This window comes from Phodopus roborovskii, unplaced genomic scaffold (assembly GCF_943737965.1).
Source record: "Phodopus roborovskii unplaced genomic scaffold, PHOROB, whole genome shotgun sequence".
NCBI lineage: Eukaryota > Metazoa > Chordata > Mammalia > Rodentia > Cricetidae > Phodopus > Phodopus roborovskii.
The window spans coordinates 27,527,982-27,545,141 of record NW_026126480.1 but is presented as its reverse complement, the minus strand read 5'-3'; the positions used below and the strand labels follow the sequence as shown (position 1 = coordinate 27,545,141).

Sequence of the window (17,160 nt, the reverse complement as noted above, 5' to 3'; positions counted from 1 at the left end):
TTATTGGGAGGGAAGAATCCAGGACAGTGGCTGCCTCTGCCAGGGTGGAAAAAGGCAGCAGCAAGCTGAACAGGCACAGGGTTTATATACAGAGCTGCTTTGGTGCAGAATTTCCCCCAGGGAGATGATTTCCAGGGTGGGGATTGGTCAGATTTTCAATCCCTGAGTTCAGACTGGCTAGATCTCTTACTCAGGGATTGGTTGGTTTTCTGCACAGGTTTAGGGTCAGATTTGGCTCTTGTTTCAGGGCCAAAATGTGTTTCTTTCACTGGTCCTTTTTAGCCTTTTGGCTCTAATTTTAGGACCAGGGTATATTTCTTTCAGTGGCTCTGATTCTAGGAACAAATTGTGTTTCTTTGGCACTAGTTTCAGGATTAGGGTGCATTTCTTTGGCTCTGCTCTGGGTGTGTTCCTTTGGCTGGCCCCTTTCCCTTACAATGTCATTACATACATTTCCAGGGAGCTGCTAACTGTGCTAATGAATCAATTGGGTTTCTGTATGTTTGTTTTTTTTAGCATTTTCTTGATGGTAACACTGTATATATTTTATTAATGTGTATTTGTCTGTGTATGTCGTGTGTGTAGCTGCCTGCAGAGTCCAGAGGAAGGTGGCAGCTGTTAACCTCCTGGAGTAGGTGCCGGGAAACAAACCCACGTCCTGCAAGGCCAGGAAGCACTCTTAACCCCCAGCCATGTCTCTGCTTCTTTTTTAACATTTTACCTCCCAAAATTTCCAATAATAACGAGGACACCATACATCTCAACATTTCTCTCTCTCTCTCTTTAGGACAGATCTAGAAGTGCAATACATGGCAAAGGTTTCCAGCATGTGAAACCTTTGGGTTTGGGTGCCAGATTTAAGCTGAGCATTACACAGCTTCACTGCCACTAATGATGAGTACTTGGATTCGTTTTCATTTCAAGTTACTGTAGTTTACTAATTTAAACACTATACTCATATAGAATAGCTTAGAAGCTTCAATTATTTTACAGTAGCTATACATCAAATATATACAGATAAGGGTGCAAGCCAAAGCCCCCTTAAAGCCACAGCCTCTGGCGGCACCTATGACAACTGATGTATATCCTTATAGGCATTTTTTGTCTTCATATACATAACTTACTTGAAAATGTGGATCCTAGCTGCCATATTAATAGATATCCATTTTAAAAGGTTTACTGTTGCTAAATGTTCCTTCCCTCAACACACAGCCATCTTCACTATTAATATGCACCAATACACACTGCCAGGAATAATCCAGAAAAGTATGAAGAACAATGTATGAAACAAAACTCAATACAAAAATTGGGAAGGGACAGGGAATACCGTGAAATGAACTGTCAGGCCCACAATTACATCAAACACTGGAGTGTTTTAGCAGGTAATTTCTACTGATTTCTAGGTAGAGAGAGACTGCAAATAGAGAAAAATAATCTCCGTGAAGCGGGAGAAACAAAGGCCCACGACTGACCTAGGGGTCGCACCTGGGTTGCCTCTCCAGGGAAACTCCGCATCCTCACCCTTAAAAGCAGCCAGGGTCCCCTTTATGACGTCCAAACGACCGACAGGGAGCACACCCAATAAGAGTTCTTGCGTCGGTCATTTCCAGCCAATCGGGTGGAATCCGGGTCTCGGGCGTTTCCTCTGGCTCCGGCCCGCCGCACCTATGCGTCATCACCCTGAGCCGACAGCACGATTGGCCCGGGCGATCCGTCCGTGGTTGCATTGTTACCGGCGATGAGCGGCGCGAGGGCGATAGCGGCTGCTTCCCTGCGGCGCCTGCGCACTGGCGTCCGCAGGCCCTTCTCAGGTACCGGCCCCTCGCGGTCGTGTTCCGGCGCAGGGTACCATTCCGGGGAATAAGTGAAGGGGAGGTCACGGGTGTCACGGGGGAGACGTTCATTGCGTCACAGGAGCGCGACATAGGGTGGGGTTTGTAGGACACGTCGTGGTGATTGACAGGAGCAGGTGGACTATCGCTGGATTCGCCCGGGGATCGAGTGATTGCCAGCCTGTGGCGTGACGTCAGTGCAGAGTTGGAATTTGAGTGCCCTGTAGTATCATTGTAGTCTCCACCCGGGTTTTCTCGAGCAAAGCAGCCTTCCGTCGGCAGCATTAACCTGTTATAAAAGGGTCACACTCATTATCCACTTAGGTTATGTTTTTCTTTTTTAGATATTTTAAAAATTGTGAGTGTGTGTGTGCGTGCGTGTGTGCCCAAAGTCAAGTACCAGAGGAGCCAGAAGCGGGGTTTGAATCTGGAACTAAAATAACAAGCGGTTTGTGAGCCCCTGTATGTTGGTGCTGGAAATTTAACTCAAGTCCTCAGCAAATGCAGTACACACTCCTTAACTGCTGATCCCTCTTTCCAGCCTTGGTATCAGTATTTTTATCAAGCTCCTCATGGGACTGTTTGCATTGCAAAATATGAGAAACATTAAATTTGGAATGGAGAGACGCAGATCTGGATTCAGGTCTGAATTATGTATCATCTGGGCTGCCCCTGAAAATCGTGAGGTCATTTTCTCAAAACTAAATCTTCAGGCATTAGATCTCTGTTTTGCCCGATGGCAATACTGTTTGGAATTGTTTGCAATTTTTAATTTTCTTTCCTTTCTTTCTTTCTTTTTTCTTTTCTTTTTTCTTCTTCTTCTTTTTTTTTTTTTTTTTTTTTTGAGAAAGGGTTTCTCTGTGTAGCTTTGGAGCCTGTCCTGTAATTCTCTCTGTAGACCAGGCTGGCCTTGAATGCAAAGAGATTCACCTGCTTCTGCCTCCCAAGTGCTGGGATTAAAGGCACACACCACCACTACTTGGCCTGTTTGCAATTTTGAGATGTGTTTTTGTGTAATTATGACCTATGAAGTAATTTCATTGAAACCATGCCATTATGGTAAACAGTAAGTCAGTATTGCCTGCCTCCAAATGGATGAATAATCACACACACACACACACACACACACACACACACACACACCATCATGATAACAAGATATGAAATTTCATTAGATATGTTGTATGTGCCTACCAAGGCTTGATTCCAAGACTGTTTTTCCTCCTGAAAAAGAAAAGTGCTTAGCAAGTGTTTGGATATTATTTAAGACATGTCAGCTATAAATGGTGTCTTCCTTGATGATAAATGGATTAGAAAAGAATTAAGAGCCTCTTAGTATGTCCACTTACTAGTCCATAAGCCACTCAAAATCTTCCAGGTATCACTTTTGGAACAGCACATTTGAGAGCTTATAGAACTGGACTTCTGTTTTATTTTAAAGTGGCTAACAAGGCAGTCAGGACTCAGGGATGTGAATGTTAAGGCTTGTTAACCCAGTGAGTAGGTAACAATAAGAATCATTTGACTGGGCAGTGGTGGCACATGCCTTTAATCCCAGCACTTGGGAGGCAGAGGCAGGCGGATCTCCATGAGTTCAAGACCAGCCTGGACTAGAGTGAGGTTTCAAGACAGCCAAGGCTATATAGAAACCCAGTCTTGAAAAGCAAAACAAATCAAACAAAAAAGAACTATTTGTTTTCATTTATGAAGTCATTTGTCTTCCTTTGTCTCATTTAGCCTCATGATAATAAAAAAAAATCTTGTGTTTCTCCTTTAGAAAGAAAATAGCCTTGTTATTAGGTAGGTTTTTGTTTTGGCTTTGACTCAAAACAGCGTCTCACTCTGTAGCTCTGGCTGACCTGGAACTGGCTGCTTCACAGGGCCTCCTCAAACTCACAGAACTCTGCCTACCTCTGCCTCCTGATGCTGGGATTGATTGAGGATTTTATAGATGAGAAATACCTGTATGGATTTGGTTAGATAAAAGGACAAACACAACCTTCACAATCCTCTTCGCCATTATCGAGGGCCTGAATCTAGATGAGCTGTGGGATTTGGGGAGCAGTGCAGTGTATTCTCAGTAAAACCACAGTCCTGTTCATCATACCCCAAAAGCCAGCCACATGATGGCCCACCTGCTCAGCTCCTTGCTATTTATCAGTGCCTTTTTAAAAGGGTTGCCTCTCTCTTTGCCAACAAGTAAGAGAACACAGGCAAACAAGATTGTGCTGAGAAGTAGAACTGGCTCATCAGTTCTGTCTCCAGACCCTACTTTCTTCAGTTGAGACAAGCTGGCTAGAAGCATGGGCCTTTGAACTTGAATACAGAAACACAGCAAGTCACTTTGGTTGTGTCCCATTGTTCTCCCATAAAACATAGGCCACAGCCCATTTTGACCCACTTTCTGAAGACAGGAGTGGTGCCTTACACCTGGCAGAAGACCATGGGGTTCCAGGTCTGCTTCCTGGACTCTGTTCAGTTTCTAGAGTCAGTGTTCCTAGAGAGGCAGAGCATGTCATGCACAGTAGATCAAAGCTAGTTGTGCTCCTGCAAAGTTCATCCTCTTTTGCACACAGTGTGTTGTTTATCCCAGGACTGCGGGGATAGCTCTGTGGTAGACTCTTTTCCCCTGAATGCATCAAGCACTGGGCTTGATCTCCAGACCCATAATAAAAGTACAACATTTAAAATTCTACTTGATAGCAAAGTTCATGTTCAGGACTCTGACTCATACATGCCAGACTCACCCATGGCCTTGTATCTAAAGACCTTAGGCCTTCTTAATGAAAGAGCCAAAGATGTGTCCCAGATGAACCTTTTCACCTGCTCTCTGCATGTTGAGTTTAGCCAAGGTGAAAAGTATGTTCTAAAGACTTGGTAGTCACAGGACACAAAGAGCCTGTGGCACTTTAAATAAATAGTAAAAAGTGGCACTTTAAATAGCTAGGCTGCAGCTAGAGTGACAAGCCAGAGGACCTGTGGTTTCTGTGGGACCTGTGAACATACCTTACTACAAAGACGTTTCTCTGGGGTGAACATCTGAGATCGTCTCATGTAGAGCTTGGAGAGTATAGAGGAAGTGTTTGCCATTCGGGTTCCTCAAAAGAATTTACATTTAAAGAGGAGTTTAGTTTGTGAGGTCAAACCTAAGCTGTCAGGCTGGGTCTCAAGTTACCTGTCCATGGAACCGGTGTATTGAAAGAACTTCTAAGTCCCAACCTGGGCTGCCAGATGTTGCACCTGGAGCTTTTTCAACTATCAGTAAGGACCTTCTCCCCAGGGAGACTGGGGAAGAGCATCATGGCTTTCGATGTGCTCCATGGCCTTCTGTACAGCTTGGGAGGGAAGAGCCTTTCCCAAAGCAGCTGTCACATGAGCTGCCTGGTGAGGACAGCTTTGACCTTTCCAGGTGACCAATATGTGTAAAGTGAAGCCAGAAACCCCAATCTTTAGGTGAAACTTTTTGGGTTTGAGCATCGCAGATGACAAAGTATGCATTGATGGACATCAGAGCTTGTTTATGACCTTGGTTCTAACATGTCTTTCATTCTGTCTTCAAAAGGAGACAGGGGATGGTTTGGTGCATAAAGGTGCTTGATGCCAAGCATAAGGGCCTGAGTTCTGTTCCTGGGCCCCACATGGAAGAGGGAGAGAACTGATCCCTACAAGTTGTCCTCTGACTGCCATGTGCACATCAACACACACACACACACACACACACACACACACACACACACACACACACACAGATGTATTTTTTTTTAGAATAAAAAAGACTATCAATATTCTGTATGGATAATGACTGTTACTTGCATTTTCATTGCAGCCTGTGGAAGAGTCATTGTCAGGTTTCATAGTTCAAGAATGACCTTAGACAATATTAACCGGGCAGCTGTGGATCGAATAATCCGGGTGGATCACGCTGGTGAATATGGAGCAAACCGCATCTATGCGGGGCAGATGGCTGTGTTGGGCCGGTCCAGTGTTGGCCCCGTCATTCAGGTGGGTTCTTCCCTAAGTCTCAACCTGATCTATTGCACTGGCAATGTCTCTTGAAGCCTGTAGTAATCACTTGCCTGTCTGTCCTAAAGGAAGGTGCAGGGAAAGAAAGAGCACATGTTCTGTTTATGTAAAAACACAGATATAAATTGAATATGGCTAGGTGTGATGTTGCATGCCTTTAGTCTTAGCACTCGGGAGGTAGAGACAACTAGCTCTCGGTGAGTTTGAGGCCAGCCTGATCTGCGTAGGAAGTCTCAGGTCAGAAAGAAAGAATGAGTAGAGAGGAAATGTAAAAGAGAGAAAAGAAATTGGGTGTGAAAATTGAGTGTGTTTGTGGTGTGAATATTTTGTGGCATCAGAGGTTGAAAATCCCTTCATTGGGGGAATATTCAATGTGCCAGGTTATTGTAGGCTTGTCTTAGCACAGAGTGCCAGAGAGAGGGGTTTACAGTCCCAAAGACCCAGGTTTCCTTTCCAGCTCTTTTACCTTTTACAACCTTGAAGAGGTCACATGGCCTTTAGATTTCCATTTCCTTCTATGCAAATTAACCTGGTAAAACTCCTAACTCATTGGGTTTGGTTGGGGAATAAACAAGCTCATATAGAACTATTGCCACCATGCCTAGTATGTGGTAGCTTAGCATGTTGTCCCTTCAGATTCCCCACAGACATCCCAGTCCCCAGAACTCATTCCATAGTAAGATGGTGTACATCTGCATATAGCCCCTGCACCTCTGCCTTGAAGCATGTCAAGACTACTAGAGTTCCCCATGTCAGGAGAATACCACACTTTAGGGGTTCTGTTTCCTAGTGAGAACAGTCTATGTGTTCTCAGGACACAGTTCCTTTCTGCTATTTTCTCCTGAGGTTGCTTGAGAACCTGGGGTTCCAGAGGGTTCACTGTAAGCTGCCTGTGCTGAGTCCTCAGGGATAATCCAGCTGCCCTAACAAGGCATTGCATGGATGGCAGGAGTAGCCTCCAAAAGCCATGTTGATGGCACCTCACCATCAACTGTCCATCCTACACTATCACTGACTGTCCTACCTTAGCTGCCCTTGTCCTTCTGTCCCCATCCTTTTTGTCAAGTCTAGAAGGAAATTACACCGCGAGTGACTTTTTGCCCTCCCAGTTTGGAGCTGGGCCAACATCTTGCACACGGATGTGAGGCCTGGCCATTGAGCTGTATGTGGCTCTGGAGGTGTGGCAGTGGAACTCTTAGCCACGCCTGAGATCCAGCTTCGGTTCTTCCTTTGCCTTGCAGGCTCTTTACTTTTTTTGAGAGTTTCTCCTGTGTTTTGCTTTTGTCTTTTTGGATACATAAGGGATGGAAGACTCGAGTTCCCATCATTACACCATTTCCTTATTGCCTCCTGTGTGCTCAGCCATAGCAAGTCCTCAGGGTATATTAGAGGCCCCTGTAATGCTTGCCTCTTTTTGTTTTGGGTTTTAAAGATTTTTTTGTTTTGTTTTGTTTTGTTTTTTTCAGAAAATGTGGGATCAAGAGAAAGACCATTTGAAAAAGTTCAATGAGCTGATGGTTGCGTTCAGGGTCCGACCTACAGTTCTGATGCCCTTGTGGAATGTGGCAGGCTTTGCACTGGGTAAGTGTCTGTCTGTCCAGGAGTCACTTGTTCATGCCTCTGTAACTCTTGTCATGCCCTTTTTTTTTTTTTATATTTACTTAGTGTTTTCCTAAAATTAAATTGAAGCTGATTGAACTTTTTTCGCTTATGTGAGACTCATCACTTTCTACATAGAAAGTATGATGCACACAGATGATATCTCCTGGGGATGCTAACCTGAGAGCAGCTGGAATGCTGGGCATGGACACCTACCCCTTTAATCCCAGCACTTGGGAGGTAGAGACAGGCTGATCTCTGAGTTCAAGGCTAGCCTGGTCTACAGAGCAAGTTCCAGGATAGCTAGGGCTACTTAGAAAAACCCTGTCTTGAGGCCCCACCCCGAAGGAAAAAAGGAAAAAGGAAGGAGAACAAAGAATGTAATGTAGCACTCTCAGCTCCTAGCAGAAGGCTCATTGAGCCTGCCTGGTGGCGCATATCTGTAACCTCAAAACTCAGGTGGCAGGGGCAGGAGGGTGGAGAATACAATCCAGCCCTGGTTATACAGTAAGTTCCAGGTTATCTTGGGTTTCATAGTGAGGCCTTGTCTCAGAAAAACAAAACCAGACAAACCAACCAAATAAAACAGAAAAATACATTAAAAAAGAACTTTAGAACTGGCGTCTAATAATGAGCTCAAACTACTTCTCAACTTGGACTGACTGTTTCAGAGCACTCATGGGAGTCTCTGAATGTTTAATAGTTACATTTAGCAGGTACCACTGACACCGTTAAACATCCCCAGATGTGGGGCTACCGGAACCATGTGTGTTGAAATCTGAGAGCCTTGCTGAGCCAGCCTTGCCTTTCACTGGCCTGGGGATAGCAGTCCTGCCTGCCTCTGAACACTGTAGCAGGAGAGCTGGTCCCCACCCTCATGGGAACTCCACCCCACCCCCTTCCCATACTAGGGAGAGATGGCCCCACCCCTCACCACAGGTGAGGGAGAACTGGCTCTACTCCTTGACTGAGGGAGGGGACAGTCCCAGGGTCCAGACTGACCAGCTCAGCTACTACCCAGGCCTACATCCTGGACCTTAGGTTGATCCATCTGTGATCTCCTGGAGTGTGTGACGGGACTGGTCCTGCTGAACACTAACTGTAGGTAGGATTTCTATGACTCGGGACAATAGCAGGGTATTTTGTAGTTTTGGTGAGGGTCCAATGATGATTGTGTGACTTAGGCCAGAGGCCTTGAACCACACCAGTGACTCATTGCACTGAACTTTTGTGGCTGGAGCTGATTGGACAAAAGGGTAAACTGCGTGACACACTGCAGCTCCCGGTCTGGAGAGGAAGAAAAGACAGAGGACCAAGGTGGTTCTTGAGTTTTTTGCTTTGGTTTTAATTTAGGGGGGGAGTTCTTTTTTGGGGTGATGCTATAGGGGTGAGGGATGGATAAAAGGGACTGGGAGGTGAGATTGGAGTGCATGATGTGAAATTACCAAAGAATACAGAATTATGGTATATATGTTTTATATATGTGTGTGTGCCCAGATGCCTCACGGATGTCCTTAACCAGCAGCACATGGCTCATGCTTGACGTTGTTTGATGATTGTAGGGGCAGGGACTGCCTTGCTGGGAAAGGAAGGAGCAATGGCCTGCACTGTGGCAGTAGAAGAGTCCATTGCTCATCACTATAACAACCAGATCCGCACACTGATGGAGGAGGACCCTGAGAAGTATGAGGAGCTGCTGCAGGTGACTGACTGTGCTGTGCTTGAGGGGAGAAAGGGCAGGTGACAGTAGTGAGGAGAAAGAGATAAGGGCGCTAAGGGGGCAGGACCTGGGGTGGTGGTGAGTCTTCTAGATGAGACAGAGAGGTCACAGGGCTCTGGCACAGTGATGCCCAGAACCCTGTGTCCATGACTCAACCACATGGGCTGTACACAGAAAATACCAGCTAACATGCTAAACCGGACAGAGGAAAGTCCATGAGGCCTTAGCCTACACAGAACCATAGGCAATGGAGGGAAGCCGACACAGGAGAGGTGGCCTTCTCCAGGGAAGAGCCTGGAAGCATACATACAGATAGCATTATATACATCCAGCAGGTTATATTTAAACATGTATATATAGACACATATATGCATGCAGTAACAATTAGAAGAGGCCATACATTTGAAGGAGAACATGGGAGGTTAGTAAATGGGAAGGTTTAGAGGTAGTAAAGGGAAGGGAAAGATGTATTTAAAGTATAATCTCAAGAATAAAATTTAAAAAATGATGAACTCTTTAAGCTGAGTGACTGAAGTGCTGCTGGAGTGCCTCAGGGAATTTTCTACAGGAAGATTAGCCCAGGCTGGTCTTGAATCAGTGGGTAAAAGGGATCTGCCTGCCTTAGCACCGTCCCTCCACACTCCCCCCCCCCCCCAGTAGTTTGCTTGTTTGATATTTGTTTGTTTTGCTTCTGAGTCCGAGTCTCTGCTTGGCTCTCAGTCCTCCTGCCTCTGCCTTCCAAGTGCTGGAGCTGTAAAGTGTGCGGCACTGTATTTGACCATGTGGTGGTTTGAATGAGAATGACCCCCATAGACTCCTATATTTGAATGCTTACTCTTCAGGGAGTGGCATTATTTGAGTAGGATTAAGAGGATTAGGAGGTATAGCCTTGTTGGAGGAAGTGTGTCACTGGCAGTGGGCTTTAAGATTTCAAAAGTCCATGCCAGGCCCAGAGTCTCTTGGCTTGCAGATCAGGATATAGCTCTCAGCCACTCCTTCAGTTTCCTAAGTGCTACCATGCTCCCTGCCATGCTGATAATGGACGGACCTCTGAAACTGTAAGCCAGCCCCGAATTAAATGCTTTCTTGTATAAGAGTTTCTTTGGTCATGGTGTCTCTTCACGGCAGTAGAACAGTGACTTAAGATAGGCCACAACTCTTAATTTTTAAAACCTAAATCAGCCGTTGGCAATCACCAGCCTGCTGGCCAAGCTGTTTCATAAATAAGTCTTATTGGAGCCACACCCATGGTTTACTTTTGCAAGGCTGCTCTCCTCACTGAAATGGTAGAGTGAACGCTGGCCTTTCATAGGAAAAGCACATGGACCTCACCTGTAGACTAGGACACGAAGCTCTGGCCTGGAAATAGATGAGCAGCAGGTGACCTAGAGTGCTGACTTATTTCCACTGGAATCCCTTTTCCTTCTCAGGTTATCAAGAAGTTTCGAGATGAGGAGCTTGAGCACCACGACACCGGCCTGGACCACAATGCTGAGTTGGTAGGGACAGACTGTGGCTGGTGATGCTTGGGGACTGTTTTAAAGGTGGAGGGGCCAAAGGTTTCTGTTCCCAGAAAGAGGCATTTGGAAGTAAAGGTCAAAAGGCAGAGAGCCAGCTACTTGACAGAAAGCACTCAAGCTCAGCCTTGGTCCAGAGTGTGGCTCCTGTGCCCCACTCTATTTTCATCCCAAGAAACAGCCTAGGGGCTCAGTGGCCATAGGGGCTTCTAGCAGTCTGAATGGCTTTTGTTTCTAATTAAATGATTTCCCAGATCCTGTTTCTTATCCAGAGGAGCCCAAACCTTGCCACCCTACCAGTGAGTCCAAGTCTGACATCAAAACATAGATACCACACGTGGTTTGGTTACTGATCGCTTAGGTGCTGGGGTTGAACCCAGGGCCTTGCTAGGCAAGCATTCTACTACTGAGCATACCTTTTGCCCTGTTTGCTTATTCCCACCCCTTGCAAAGAACTGCGGACTCAGGATGCCGTGCATGCCAGACAAGCACTCTCCCACCCAGCTACATTCTGCCCTTTGTTCTCCACAGGCTCCAGCATATACCTTGTTGAAGAGGGTTATCCAGGCTGGATGCAGTGCAGCAATATATTTATCAGAAAGGTTTTAAAGTATGTCTGTTGATCCATTTCTAGAAAAGATGGTCCCTCATCGATTGCTGAGGAGGAACTGTACAATTATCACTGTATGTGTGTTTGTTTGTTTTTTTAATAAACTAAAAGAGGTGGTTGTTGGTTTTTTTTTTTTTGTCATTGTTTTTCACTAATAAAACTCTTTGATAGCTTGCGTGGTGGCACCCACCTTTAATCCTTGTTCTCAGGAGACAAAGGCAGGAAGATTTCTGGGTATGAGGCCAGCCTGGTCTACAGAGTTCCAGGGCAGATATTACACTTAAAAAAAAAAAAAACAATAACAATAACAATCCAAGAACCTCTTTGGCACTGGTTTCCTGGGTTTACTTCTGCTGTGAGGGAGGCAGCTGACCAACTCTGCTCACCTCACAGCTCATGCAGCTGGTCTTTCTTTGATCTTAGTTAATTTTGTACTAAGACATCAAGAGTGTATCGTTCATTAGTTAGCAGGAATCTTTTCTTAATATTTATTTTATTTTTATTTATGTGTGTGTACATATGTTTGGGTGTCTGTGGAGGCCAGAAGAGACTATTGGGATGGATCCCCTGGAGCTGGAGTTACAGGAAATTGTGAACTGGGAACCAAACTCCGGTCCTCTGCTTAATGGCAGGTGCTCTTAACCCCCGAGCCATCTCTCCAGCTCCTGCAGGAAACTTAAAGAGGAAAATAAGTTGAGTTCACAGTGAACAAAAAATCATTTGGAACATGAGGATGTTTAAGATGGGCTAAGCAAGACTGGGAAGTCCACCCAGGAAGTGACTGCACGTTCTGAATTCTGCCTGGCCCTTGCCCAGAGCTGATGGTGTTAGAAGGTGGTGGTTGAATCCCTCACCTGAGAGGGTACTGTAAGGGAGAGGAGGCTGGGAGGTGATTAGCTAAGGGAACAGAGCCCTGAGGAGTGGGATTAGTGCCCTTATAAAAGTGAGGCCTGAGGGAGACTCAGTCCCTTCCATGCTGTGCCACAAAAGGTGCTGTCTCTGGGAATACGGGTCTCACTGGACACTAACCTGTTGACACCTTGATCGTGGACTTCACAGCCTCCAGAACTGAAAACAAGAAGTTTTTATTGTTTACAAGTTCCCCAGCCAGCTGTATTTTAATAGCAGCCCACATAGGCTAAGACAGGACAGCATTACCCCAACCGAAAAATATACTTAAGTTAGGTGTGGTGGTGCAGGCCTGTAATCCCAGCACTTCGGAGGCGGAGACAAGATCAGCAGGAGTCCAAGGTTATCTTCAGCACAAATCAAGTTCAAGGACAGTGTACATGACACCCTGCCTTATCAGACAACCACAATAAAATACAGACTTGTGGAGTACTTGCAAATTGACTAGTTCTTCATTCAATCCCATCCCGTGTTCACTGAGCAACTTTCCTGCAGGCACTTTCAAATAACTGCTCACTGGAGACTCCTGCACGTCTCTCAGCAAAGATTCAGTGAGGATTCATGTCACCAAGGACCAACAGGCCATTTTCCTGTGGTTTTGCTAATGGTTTTAAACGTACCAGCTGGGCTTCCATGTAAAGAATGAGTTTGAAGCCAGTTGCAGTGGTGCACACATTTAATCCCAGCACTCAGGAGGCAGAGGTGGGTGGATCCTGTGCGTTTGTGGTCAGCCTGGTCACATGGTAAGTGCTGGCCAGTCAAGGGCTACATAGTGAGACTGTCTCAAAGCAAAAAGTGTTTGACCCATACAGCACATATAAAAATTAAGTTACAGTACACTAAAAATCTAATGTGTTTTAGTTTACTTTCTACTGCTGCAATAAAATACAACCAAAAGCAACCTGAGGAGGAAAGGGTTGATTGGGCTTTCACATCCCAATCACAGCCCATTAAGAGAACTTCAGGTGGAAACCTGGAGGCAGGAGCTGATGCAGAGGCCATGGATGAACACCATTTACTGGCTTGTCCCTCATGGTTTGCTCAGCCTGCTTTCTTATACAGTCCAGGACCATCAACCCAGGGGTGGCATCACCTACAATGGACCCCCCCCACACACACACACATGCATCAGTCGTCAATCAAGAAAATGTTCCACAGACAAGCTTATAGACCATCTGGTGGTGTCCACATGCAAGACCCTGAGAAGGAAATATGCCTGTATGTGTGACCCTGAATCAGGCCATCTTTCTTAGATGCCTATGACATCAGAAGCACAAGTGGAAAAGGAAGACAAGAGGGCTGGGGTGCAGGTCAGTGGCAGAACCTACCACAAAACAGTGAAATCCAAGTCACTGGACACCATCAAAACTAAAAACTTATGCCATAAAGGTCAAGACACTGAAAAAAATGTGGGAGATGGAATTATCTGATAAGACACTTGTTTCTAGAAGCTAGGTGTGGTGGTGCACACCTTTAATCCCAACACTCAGGAGGCAGAGGCAGGCCGATCTTTGAGTTCAAGGCCAACCTGGTCTACAGAGCAAGTTCTAGTATAGCCAGGCCTATGTAGGGAGATTCTGTTATAAAACCCTTTCCCCCAAAAGGAATACACAAAGAACACCTACAACTCAATAAAAAGAAGCAGATCAACTAGAAAAAGTCAATGGATTTGAATAGACATTTCTTCAGAGGAGATATGGTTGTGTAGGTGATCAGCAGAGAGGACGTTTCTGCTCATTACTTGTAAGAGTAATCCCATAGGAAGTATTGTTGAGGATGCAGAGAAACTGCAACCCTCAGGTACTGCTAGTCACAAGGTCACTGGTGCAGCTACTTAGGGAAGCAGTCTGGCAATTCCTCAGTCACATAGTTAACACACCCCAGGTTAATTCAACAGAAATGAAAACATGTTCACATATTTGTACATGAATGTCCATAGTGGCATAAAACCTAACTCAAATGCCCATCATTTGATAAACTGAATGAAGAGTGGTCTCTACAGAAAAGGGAGTATTACTTAGCCATCAAAGAAATGAGGTATCAGTCCCTGCTGAAACATGGATGAACCTTAAAATATGCTTAGCTACAGAAGAAAGAGGAGAGTCCTAAAGGGGGATGCTGGTGTCAACACCCTGAACTGTTTGTTTAAAACTGGTCCAAGTGGCAATGCTACATTAATGTTTTCCCACATTTTCCAACATTTGGTCAGTGAATGAGCCAGATTCAAAGGCCACTTATGACTTCATGTATATGACATATCTAGAACAGGCCAGTCACAGAGACAGGGGAAATTGGTGGGTGCTTGGGGCTGGAGTGGGAGATGGGAGGAACAAAATAACTCCCAATAGATATCAATTGCTTGGGGGTGGGGGTCATGAGAGTGTTCTGGAATTGGTGGTGCCTATTGTTCAAACTTGTGCATATAGTTAAACCCGCTGACACCAAGTTCAACGGTGTAGATTTTCTGCCATAGAAATAAAGTTAAAATTATGCAGTTCTATACTGTATTTGAATGCAAGTTTCAGTCCTGGCCATTACCAAAGACCTCATGGGTTATGTGTTTGTCGGGGGTGGGGATAGGAGCGCTTGGAGAGGCAAAAGGTCAGTGGTGGCTATTTCTCAGTCACTGCCTTATTCTGTGAGACAGGTCTCTTACTGACCCGGAAAGCCCAAGGATCCAGCTGGACTGGCAGGCCATGTGTCTCCAAAAATCCTGACCTCTGCTTCTCCGGTGCTGGGCAGAGGCGTGGAGATGTCTCCTGAGATTCCAGTGCCAGCTCTGGCCTTCCTGTATCAGCACTCTTAAGCCAGATGTCTGAGCCACATGAAGGGATCTTACTCTCAGCTGTTGTTTGTTTAGCCTCCCCTTCAAAATGAAGGGCTGGTGCTTGACACGTCCGAGAGCTTCTAGAACAAGGCCAGGAAGGTTCTGACTCCCCCTCTTGCCATTAATCCATCGCAGCGTGTCCTCACATAGTCGGTGTTCCCTTGTCTTCTCTTTCTTTACCACTCTGAGCTTTCAGGGAAATAGGATTTAAAGTTGGACAGAACCCAAAGTTGATGCCACGACAATGGCAGAGCTGTCCCTGCAAGCACTGTGCATCCACAGGCAGCTGGGCTAGGGTTCTCTGCATGCCCCCAACTCCTTCCTCATTCCGAACAGCAGTGAGTCCAACCTGAGAGGAGATGGTAAATGCAGTTTGGGGGTGCTCCCTCACCCCTGTCAGATTCTACATCCTGGCCAAGTGTGGTGTCATGAGCTTCACAGGTTCCTTGGTAGTTTCTGTTCTGTTGTACTTACCTTTCCTAGTTAATGGTTACTTCAGGAGAGACCTTTCTCATTGGCTCAGCCACCTAAAAGTTGCCCATGTTCCCATGATTCCTTGGTAGACCACACTAGACTTGGGTGGGATAGTGGTACCCATCTGGATGGAGGCTGACAACACTGCGGGTTCCCTATGAACTAATGTTCTTCCTGACCCTGATGTTGTTTCAGGGGGCCATCTGAACTTGTAGCTCAAGGTGGGGATTTTGTTGGTGACTGCTGGTGGCCTTACTGTGGAGTTACGAACTACATGTCCAGCTCCTATGATGCAAGGCTTAATTCTGTTGGAGACCTCTGTCTTGAAGCCTCACCCCAGGACCTCGCAAACACCTCCATGACAAGGTTTGATCCTTGGTTTGGGGGAAAGGAAGCACGACCTGGCCTGCTCAGGGAAAGTGGAATCAACGAGTAAGGTCTTCAGTGCTCCCCAGGGCTGTCCGCAGCGCAGCTTAAGCGTCCTTTGCCAACACCACAGCCCCTCAGGGCCACGCCTGGACGCCTCCCCAGGGACAGCCCGCCACGCCAATGGCCTCCAGAGGGCGCGCGTGCACCGAGCGGAGCACGAGGCGTGACTGGCCAGTAGTAAGTTCCATCTGGGAGAATCAGGGAACTGCCACAAGGAGGATAACTTGGCCCTGGCAATCCCATCCTTCCACCTCTGCTGCAAAAGGAGAGCATCCCCTAATGCCACACCCGAGCCTTGCCAGATGGGAGGGTGACCTGGAGCGTCCAGGCGGCACTGCCCACATAGCTTGGGTGTCCTGTACTGGTGGATTCATTTGCTTTTTCAGAAAAGAGACAGAGATGAGACTACAGGAGCGGCCAGTTAGTCCCTGTCCTGGGGTTCCCTGCGGGAAACCAGGTTCCAGGGCCAGGCTGCACGGGATGGTCCCTGCTCTCCCTGCACACTCCTGACTCTCACATGGACTCTGTCGCATTCGTGGCATTCACGGACTCAACTGCCCTCCATCTGGCTCGCTGCCCACTGCTGCTTGCCTCTAAACCCCCTCCTTATAGCTTACCTGAAATCCTCATCTCCCTTCTGTCCGCCACCCCCCCAAGTCCCCGCCACACACCACCGCCCCCCCTCCACCCTGCACCTAACCTGTTTGTTACTTACCTCCTCATTATCTCCCAGCACCTGGAGTAGAGCTCTCAGCCCACATCTGTAAAGACTCAAAATGGGAGACACAAATAGCAGCAAATCAGAAATGACCCTCACTGGGAACTTCTTGTGAGAGAAGGAGCCGGCCCATGAGCACCCAAGGTGGCCAAGCCTGCCAGCCCAGCAACCGTGTCTCAACCTTTTACTGATTTTTTTTGGGGGGGGCTGCTGTTTATTTTTGAGAATTTTTCAATTCTTCGTGCTGTTGTCTGTCTTAGGTACTTTCCCTGTTGTGGTGATAAAAACACCCTGACAAAAGCAGCTTAAGGGAGAATGGGTTTCTTTTGGCTCATGGTTTGAGGATATACTCCATCATGGTGGGGAAGGCCTGGCAGTGGGAGCTGGAGGTAGCCAGTCACATCCACCTGGAACCAGGAACCGAAGGCTGCTGGTTGCTGCTCACTCTGATTAGAAAGTGCAGGACACCAGCTCATGGACCGTGCCCAAAGTTAAGGGAGGG

General features: G+C 46.5%; 1 protein-coding gene across 1 annotated transcript; it reads left to right on the top strand.

Moving 5' to 3' along the window:
• Positions 1 to 1,645: 1,645 nt before the first annotated feature.
• Coq7 (coenzyme Q7, hydroxylase) lies at positions 1,646 to 11,476 on the top strand. The gene is made up of 6 exons (XM_051192784.1): positions 1,646 to 1,811; positions 5,659 to 5,834; positions 7,322 to 7,436; positions 9,017 to 9,156; positions 10,605 to 10,673; positions 11,223 to 11,476. Exons 1-6 carry the CDS (start codon positions 1,739 to 1,741, stop codon positions 11,298 to 11,300), a joined length of 651 nt encoding a protein of 216 aa, XP_051048741.1. The 5' UTR covers positions 1,646 to 1,738; the 3' UTR covers positions 11,301 to 11,476.
• The last annotated feature ends 5,684 nt before the right edge of the window (positions 11,477 to 17,160 follow it).